General features: G+C 35.8%; 1 protein-coding gene across 1 annotated transcript in view; it reads left to right on the top strand.

The window, feature by feature from the left end:
• Positions 1-10421, top strand: part of LOC105448021 (dynein heavy chain 12, axonemal-like) — a 61795-nt gene that overhangs the window by 9011 nt on the left and 42363 nt on the right. Inside the window, exon 2 of the mRNA XM_011686380.1 lies at positions 7665-7911. Coding sequence (XP_011684682.1) covers positions 7665-7911 — 247 coding nt within the window. The remainder of the gene's footprint in view (positions 1-7664; positions 7912-10421) is intronic.

Genomic DNA, 10421 nt, shown 5'->3' on the forward strand with positions numbered 1-10421 from the left:
TAGCTGAACTGCCTCGGATCGCTAGCGATCCGGGTGCTCGGCAATTCTCATTGGCCGCCCGCTATGCACATATCTCACAAACCAATAGGGACGCAGTGTAACTTCAAGAACCAATAAGGAGACAGTGTAACATATCTGCACTGCTCATGCAGGGCCGACGACCTAATCTAGAACCTTACAATATTAATAACTAATATACAAATAATATACCAAACGTTTCGATCCTTTTACGTAGCAGTCATCCTCAGTAAAAATATAACGAATTAAATACAAAACTTATATTATATGTCAACGCATTCACACGTAAATTATATTTGTCTGATGTTTTAACAAAAATTATTGCCTTGTCGTCTAGATCTTTTGGAAAGCGTCATCCTTAGTCTATTTGTATTAGAAATCGTGTGACTTTTAGATAAATACATATTAAAATTTGAATATCCAGAAATCATGTAACTGTGAAGAAAGAGTACACCAAGCAACAATCAAAATTGAGAATAAATTATTAAAAATAAATAAATAAGTAGATAAATAATGTATGAAAATCAATTTAATTATAAAGTTAAGAATATTAAAATTGTGGTATAAAGGTAAAATAAAGGTAATCATTTTAATAAAAGTGTGTGTAAAACAGAAAGTAAAACAGACTATTTAAAGTAAAATTGAATAAAGACCGTCAAGATTAAAATTAAAATTAACTTACATTTATGGTTCATTATAGATTGTGTTAAAAATTGATATTCTCAAGCTGTTAGTGTCACAATGTGCATGCTTTAGGACGGAAAGACGGAATAATGGGAGAGCAACTAGTAAAACCAGGGAGAGGATAGAATGTGGAAGGGGTGATAGAAGAATGGTGGAAATTATGTAGAAAAGGAATCGAAGATGGGGAAATAAGAATCGGATAAACGTTCTGTATTGCTTTGGTTGTTTAGTCCTCGAGTTTGTTTTTTAACATGTATCATATATATATTTCGGGATACATTTTTTTTATCCAAGATGATTTATCCAGAATTCTGACTTTTTTAGATGTCTTGGTACTCTCCAATTCATTACAAACAGGAGTATATGTGGCTATCATTATTTTGCCCTTTTTATATCCATCTTTGCTTGTTTTTTTTTTCTTGGAGCTGCTTTGGGATATGGCGCAATTTCTTCTAAAGTAACAATTATCTTATTTTTCTCACCAGTTTTGCTTGTACTTGGTTGACCTGTCTAAAATTAAAAAAAAGTAATTAAGAAAGGAACCAATAAAAAGCAAATTAAGAAAACAAAAAATAAAAAAAACAGTATTTATTTCAATCACATCAAGTGTCTCCTTGTGCTCCTAATTCGGAAATTCATTTTCTGGAGGAGGTAACTCTGTCTTCTTGAAATCGGACAAAAACATGGCATTTATGTAGGCACTGTTTTTATATTATGAGTTCTAGAGAATGAGGTGTAAACGAGACATAAAAACTCATCTATGATAACCTAAAGTCCTTATCTGTGAACATATATTTAAATAATTTATATGAACATATATTTATATGTTAATTTATTTCAACTGAGAAAGACCCTGTGCAGTCGAAACGTTTTGACATTATATTTTCTTTAAAATTTTTATAACCCATATTCTAGTAATTGACCATGTCACGTCACACCTTGCTTGTTCTTTGGCCGAGTTTATAGTTTTTACTTGTTATTTAAACACGAGCTAGTAAATGTAATTTCTAATTTCTTTTTTTTATTAAAATATTTGTTTTATTTCAATAAGACTTACAGAAAAGTAACTATGTTATAGAAATATTTTATGATAACCTTTCTATTATTTCTTTAACCATAAATATAAATGGATTGCAATGCTAACTTGTCTCTTGTGCTAAGCCCTAATCATTCTTAAACTGCTCGCCAAAATTTTAACAATATTATAATTTGTTGTATACATATATCAGCCTTATTTGAAATTATTATTATTTACACACCCAATTTTTTAAATGAATTCCTCCTTATATTAATATTAGTTATTACAATAAAAATTATCACAATGATGTATCACAGTGATTTCCTATTATTGTATGTACATACGTCGGTACCTTGTTTGGAAATATTGTCAATAATTTAACTTTATTTTAATTATTAAAATAATACAATTTTTGCAAATAATAATAATAATAATAATATTAAATACTGACTGTTTAAATTTAACACAATTAAATTGAGATAAGGCCAACGAACGGTCATAGCAGGATCTTGGTGCTTGCTAATATTTCTATGTAAATTTTGACCAACAATAAGGCAATATTTTTTGCAGCAAAAGTTTCTTTGCATATATTGCGACCACACTCGTAAGTGCGAGGCAATAACATCGCGAGTTCGCATGTCCGACTCGAGCGGAATTCTATTTCGATCGAAGATACGAATGCTTTAAGGATCTTACAATAAGTTCCCCGCGGATAGAAGCGAGGTTTGAGCGCAAGGCCCGCGTGAGCGAACCACTTTTCTATAATTTTAGAATAGTATCTCCGATCCCCGACTAACAGCTCGATGACTCGAAATTAATAACGGATTTTCGCGAAAGGCCCGGACGATGCGAACAACGACGGCTCGGAAGGCCGGCTAGCCAGCTCCGACAATGGTAGAGGGGCGATTCGATGTACGCGATTGTACGAGGCTTAGAATAGCGGCAAGGAGAGTAAATAATTGCTCCAATAGTTTATAACAAATAATATAACATATATTTCTCGCAGGGATTGATACAGTTCGCAAGTATCCTCGCGCGGTGTTCGCACGACGTGCGGGACGTGGGCGCGCAAAGTGCCCCGGGGAACGTGTATTCCAGTGCCGATCCTTGGCGGACTAACGCCACGCCAGGATTAATATAAGGATCGCGGATGATCGCGGTCGGGATAAGGTACGCGGGATGTGTCGGAGGACGGTCTCAGGCGAGAACCGAGCGAATTTGAAAGGAATCACGCCCTACTTCTCGGTGGCGCTACGCCACATCTCACGGGTATCACTCCGCGGCGCGCAACTAGTACCCTCGGCACGAGACCAAAAATCCACTCCTCGCATGTAGTACAATACGTTCCCGTCGCTCGGTTTCGTCTCCCCGGCCGTAATTACGAGTCGATATGATTCTCCGATGCAATTCGGATTCCCATGTGATAACGACGCAGTGACGGCGACTCTTTCAACGACCGGCATGCGGGCACACGCGGCTCACGCAGCCGCGGCGTGCAAGGGCACATGGCTCAAGATAATAGATAAACGAAATTCGCTTTTCGCGACATGAGGAAATTTAACATTCACGACACGATATTCACTTCAAGATACGCGGAGATTTGATTAAATCCGACACACACAGGACGGCGGAACGGACGCTCTCGCGACTTACAATTAGACAATACGGACAATATGCGGTGACTCAGCCGTGTGAGGGCAAACGTAAAGGCGACAACTTCAATTATTCTAAGCTAACGGAATCGAGAGGGCGGCGCAATCTCTAATTCGCGGAACACATACTACTCGCAACTCTACTCTACATGGCCCGCTCGTCTCGCGAAAATCGGCGACTTTACACAACTAGCGACGTTCGTCTCACCGTAGGCTCTCCGACTCCTCGCTCCCTTAGACTCTCGCTACTTATTCCTCGGCTCGGGATCCTACGTCCTTTACAGAATTTTTCGTCCGGCGGATTCGACGATCACGGCACAAGCGATGATCCTTTGCAGCGACGGGAGCACGTTGATAGCGGGGCCATCTGCCGGTTCCGGCGACCTCTTCCGGGTCACGTGAGTCCCTCTTGCGCGACCCCCTGCGCCGCAGGCGGGCTGCAGTAGTCGCGGGCCCCATGATAACGGGCGCGAAATTCCAATTCTGAATGTGAGGGCCTTTCGCACTCGTGATTCCGGAGCGAGCTCTGGCGATCAGCTCTTTTGCGCCTTTTTTCTACTGAGTTCTTGGCAGGGCCGGTTGCTCACTCCGACGACTCTGTAAAGTGAATTGCAATAAGAGGGTTCACCGTAACCGAAAAAAAATAGTATTTAATGTAACCTATGCTCCCGCCTCGTGCGGACCGGACGTCTCGGTGGTCTCTCGTCTTCTGATCGTCGCATGAAACCGGTGAGACGACGTTTTGATACAACAATCTCCTCCGAAAGTCGCCGTCCCTCGCTTACTCCGGCCGATGGATGACCTAATTACTTAAATCTATGAAAAAAATGAGTCGCGTAACACGCCAAAATCAGGAATGCGCTCGCCCTCAAAAGTTGGAGGACGCAGAATCCGCTATGCCTTCGCGGTCGGGCTAATGAGCCCTTGTGACGGACGTTGCCTAAAAACGTCATATCACTATATATATATATATATATACACAGGGTGTCCCATTTTATATTTGACAGTCAAATATTTGAAAATCGTGAGGTTTGAGAAAAAAATGTGTCAGACAACAGTTGTAGGGTTTCGAATGGGACATAAGATGATAACATTGGTTTGATCCTGAGTGGCGTCATCAAGGTCAGAACAAGATCACTTTGAATTTTTTAAATGGAACCCCCCATTTTTTGTTACATATTCTTGTAGCTTATTTTGAGAGCTTTCCAAAACACATAGATATTTTTTTTATAAGATTTATTGTGCCTTCAATTTTGTACAATTATTGGACACAGATTATCTGACACAGAATTCTAGAAACAAATTATATAATCCTTTTTATGTTCTTAACAAAGTTGAGCACATTCAAAGGTATTTCAGTCACATTTTTTAATAACCTCAATTACATTCATCTCTCTCACTATATCTCGCTTTCTTAGTTCCGCAACCATTCTTTTTCTCTCCTCGCATTATCGTTCGCAGCGCCATACAACATGATCTAGGCTTTCCTCTTCCCGTCCGTACTCACATCATCATCGTCATTTATATATCCTTTTCTTTCTAATGAAACTTTTAAATTATAATGATTTGTCCTTATCCTATTTATAATCATAACAAAATATCTTTCTCTATTTAGGTCTATGAACCATAGTTTTTTTTTCTTTATAAAAATTATCCATATAGAATTTTCTCTTAAAATTACTTTCGCTTTTTATCTTTTCTATAGTTTTGTCCCACATTTCTTCTATAAATTTTTGTCTGTGGTCACCTATTGGTATTATGTCCTATTGGTATTGGTGTTATACTATTATGTCTTCGCACGAATTTTCTTTGGTCGCTTCTTTGGCAAGTATATCTGCTATTTCATTGCCGTGAATCCCTACATGGGCTGGTACCCATATGAATAAGACTTTCACTTTATGTTCTTTTTCTATTTGGTTCGCTTTGGCTCTGATATCGCAGATATACTTATTAACATACACGTTCATTATATTGCTTTCGATTCTTTGTAGTACCGACTTACAATCCGATAAAATAATAATATCCTTTCCCTTATTACTCTTTTTTTTCGTAAACTACATCTAAAGCACCCTTTATAGCAAATGCCTCCGCTGTGTACATACACTGACCAGTCTTTCAGGAGACTAATATTATAGACCATTTCTTAATTTTCGAAAACTATGCTAGCGCCAGTCGCAATTCCCTCTTCCCTTTTTGAGCCATCTGTATAGACTAATTCTGCATCTTTCGTTATTGGTCGTCCTCGTTATATCCCATATTCTTTGACTATCTTTTCTATAAGTTGCCTGTCTGTGCTATCCTTTAATTTCTTATACTCTCCTATGTTGACATCTACTTTTGCTTTATACGTAGTGTCTTCAAATCTAGTATCTCGAATTTTCTATTAGGTCCTAACTTCTTGTCTAATCTACGTACCGCTACCCATGCTTCCGATAATATGCATTTCTTGATCGCCGGTTGTCTTACAATTAGTCGCGCTATATTTTCTTTTCTCTTTAATTCGTTGACACTATCAACCAGATCCTTTTCTCCATAGCATATACTTTTGCTTAGAAAGTTCCTAGCTAAGAATCCCGCTCTGTCTTTGATATACATGACTTTTGCTTCTGCTATCAGCACATGGTAGGCGTACTATTTCTAAGTCCCAGCGCCGTTCTGATTCCCACGAATGGCTCTCTTTCTAATTTCTCAGTCTTCTATTCTCATCATTTTGATAATAAATAAAACTCCCGTAGTCTACTACCGACCTTACTAAGCTTTTATAGAGCATTAAGGCCGTATTGACTTCCATTCCTTTGGACTTTTTACACAGATATTTCATTAAAGAGTTAGCTTTATCCATTTTTCCTCTAGTTACTTGAACCTGCTTATCGAAGTTAAGCCTATTGTCCATCCTAATCCCTAAGAATTTAGCTTCACGAGAGCTATGTACTGGTATTTCCCCTATTCTTATACACATATTTTTATCACATAAAACGAATTTATTGTATTCCACTAGTACTGTTTTTTTTTTGTTCGAGTTCTAACCCTAAATTGTTCAGTCTCTTCGCTATAGTATTTACAGCTTTCAATAACTTAAATTTATTTTCGTTTCTGTTTACTCCGGCTATATACACTGCAACATCGTCGGCGAATTGTAAAACCTTTACCTCCCTATCTATATTTAGCGTTATTGTACTTGTATACAGTGCATACATTATTGGGCTCAAGACCGCCTCTTGTGAAAGACCCTTAGAGACTACTCGCTCGTATTTCTCTTCGTTATTAATGATAAACTCTACATTCCTATTATACATCCATTTACTCATAAAGCGTACTATATTTGCCGGGCAGCTAAGGTCGATCAACTTTTTCATTAGGCTTTTATATTGCACATTATCATAAGCCGACGTAACATCTAAATACGCCACCAGCGTGTACTTATCCTTAAACCTTGTCGACTTAATATCCACATATAATCTGGTGAGAACACATAGATAAAATGTTTTTTTGTTAAGTAAATCTCGTGTTATAAAACTTGAAAGTTACAGTACCATCAGCATTAGCCTTATCAAAGGTGTTCAAACAATGGCTAAAACTTTTTGAATGTTGTTCAGGATCATGAGCTTAACAACATGTGTCAAGGTCATAATCATTGACACAAAAACTACAAGAATATAAAGCAACAAAAAATAAGGGATTCCATTTAAAAAATTCAAAGTGACCTTGTCCTGATCTTGACGACGCCACTCAGAAATAAACCAATGTTATCATCTTATGTTCCCCTCGAAACCCTACAACTTTTGTGTGAAACATTTTTTTCTCAAACCTCGCGATTTCCAAATATTTGACTGTCAAATATAAAATGGGACCCCCTGTATATATTCACTATCATTATCCAAAGTGTCCGAATAATAGCTAAAATTTTTTTAATGTTCACTATCATGACCTTGATAACAACAATTTTTTAGCATTTACGTCGCATCGCGGGAAAGGGGAAATTTATTAGATGTCGGTGAGTATCAGTACTTATTACATTGATTATAAATTTAATAATGTCATATTACTATTTTGTTTCAACAAGAACTACGTCGAGACCAAAAGTAGCGGTGCTCGCAGTTTATGGAATTAGAATATGTATATGAAATTCACATATAGAAATATTAGTGAGCACCAAGATCTTGCCATGACTATTCATTGGCTTTTCCTTAATTTAATTGTTTATTAGATATAAGTATTAGTTCATTAGATATAAAATATTTTTTATGTTTTTACTTAATAAAAAAATATATAAATAAAATTATACCATACAGATTTATTGAATCTGTCGAAGAAAACTTAAAGAAGAGTGCACATATTATTATAGTATCATATTACAACGAAATTGTACGGTTATTCTCTCAGCGACGTTACATCCAGGATATACCGCTAAATGTGTTGACACGTTTTCTCAAATGTGCTACGACTCTCCTTGGTTTGCAAATAATCACTCGAGCAATTAACACCATCAAACATTTGCTAAACATTCTTGCTGATCAAACCACAATTCCTTTATTACAAGTACGTTTTGAATAAAATTATATTAATTCTATTAAGTATAAACAGTTATAATATTTTTTATACGTATATTTGTTACTATTAGCTATATTTCGCTAATATCTGGGTACAATGGGATAATTTAAATAATTTTAAACTTTTTGAACAATTTAAAAAAATATATAATTTTACCCTTAAATTGAACATATAGCAGAAAACTCATATGTTTAAAGAATATTTACTCAATATACGAAAAATTATTCTTTAAATCTTACGATACAACGTCATTATCCGATTTACCTTTATAATTTTAATAAAAATCAATTTTGTGGAGCAATTTAGATATCTTAAGAGATTATTTGAACATTTTGAATTGAAAATGAACATTAATATTACAATAAAAATTAAATCTTGTATTTAAATGATATTCTTTGAACTCATTCGCTGCTTTTTTGTTAACCTCTAGCAGCTCTAATCTTGGAGAAGACTTCATTTTTCAAGCTGAAATATGTTATTCCTTTTACAAAAGATTAGTTTCTAATCATTGCTAGCTATTTTGTTTTTAAACCATGAAGGTGTTGTGTCTCACGGTCAACAAAATAGAGAACGCTATGAGTTTAGGCTGTCTAAAAGATCAAAACCCACAGGCATTCGCAGTAGGAGTATGTGAAGAGTTCGAGAAGTCACACTCTTTCACTTTAAATACTATTATTCCTCGTTGTTACAAATAGATTTGATTATAATTCTACAATCCCATTCACTAGAATTTAGGCTTCTTTTAGTAGAATTTAGGCTTAAATGAAATAAATCAAAGAATTAAGATAAAAAGGCCAAAAAATGGACACTGGATGTTAGTGTGTATAGATAAAATATATATTAGTTAACTGATACAATTTAGAACGCAATCGCAAATGTTTCGACTCTTATTCGAGTCATCTTCAGTACAAGAATTGTGAAAATTTCGCAAAATAATCTATTAGAATGTGAGAGTTAACCGTGTGATAGTCAAATTGTCATCTAGTTCGAATATAATCAAAGATTGCTTATTAAGTGTTTTGAAAAACACTTAAGTAGTGAAGTCAATTAAAATTGATGACAAGATGAGAAACGGAATTTAGGAACAAAATTAAAGTAAAATAACTTACATATAAAAAATATTGCGATAACAATAACCATCTAACTAGATGTTATATGTGTACGATTCGAAGTGTAATGAACTTGTGAGTGTCCGAAGGCCGTAGCGCTGTTGTTATCAGATGTTAAAACAATATAAGAAGGATGCACCATGTGCACCCATGTGCACCTATGCACTATGTTACGTTCGTGGCGGAGTTTAAGCATCACGTTCGCGTTCGCAGCGAATGTCTTGCCTGTGCATGCGGTGTCGAGTAACTTGATGCCGGTTATCGCGGACACGTAACGTGTTGTCGATATTACTGTCTTAATAGAATTCCAGACCGCACGTTTAGGCGGCCGAATATAAAGGATTTTTGGTGCCCTATTTCAATGTGCAATGACCCGCGATCGACCATGTATGGTCATGGCAAGTCAGATGTACTTTGTTTATGCTATCTACGTTCGCGCTCGTCACGAGGAATTCACAAACTTGCAGTCTTGCATTTTCGCTATACATGCGTTGCTATGCCGAAATGTAAGACTTATGTTGTAATGGCTATAACAACTTGGGCTATAACAAAAGTATCGATATTACATTTGATAGTAAGAAAATACTGCAATATACAATTTCTTTGGAATTCATGTTAAAACTTCTAGATATTTAACTCTTTCTGCTATAGTTTTTTCTAAAACGCTACTAACACTGAGCTATATAATTCTTCACTGAGCTAAACGTTTGTGATTGCATTCTAAATTGTATCAGTATATATAAAACTAAATTTTATTTATACACACTAACATCCAGTGTCGATTTTTTGGCTTTTTTATCTTAATTCTTTGATTTATTTCATTTAAGCCTAAATTCTACTAAAAATAATAAATGGGATTGTGAATTATAATACAACTGAAATGTATGGGCGCAAGCGTACTGAGAGAGATAGACAATTGCTCATACGTTGCTCGTGCGATACAGTAATTCCAAAAAGTTTATTTATTTCAACCGATAGCTTAACCTTTTAACTGTGTTTGGAATCTTTTCGACCAATTGAATAATCTCGAAGATGTTTTACATCCATAGACTTAACATTATTGAAACTGTATTTTACAATAATCGCTTTAGATTTGTGTTCCAACTCAATTAGTTTTTGATTGGGATGGTATCCAAATGGTCACCAAGAGGACTGACATACGCAGAAAGTACGTAGGAGAAGGATAGCGATAGTTTCGGATAGAGTACCTCTAGTAAGAATATGGCTAACAGAGCACAAATGTGATAAAACCAGAAACGCGCGCACATTTTCAAATATGCTCTGAAGTGAAAATTAAACTCAAATTGTACATTAACAATGATTGTTGAGGATGCGTAGGGAAGTTCACTCCTTACACTGATTTTCGTATATATATATATATATATATAT

The sequence above is a fragment of the Wasmannia auropunctata genome, unplaced genomic scaffold, assembly GCF_000956235.1.
Source record: "Wasmannia auropunctata unplaced genomic scaffold, wasmannia.A_1.0 LD336090.1, whole genome shotgun sequence".
Taxonomy (NCBI): domain Eukaryota; kingdom Metazoa; phylum Arthropoda; class Insecta; order Hymenoptera; family Formicidae; genus Wasmannia; species Wasmannia auropunctata.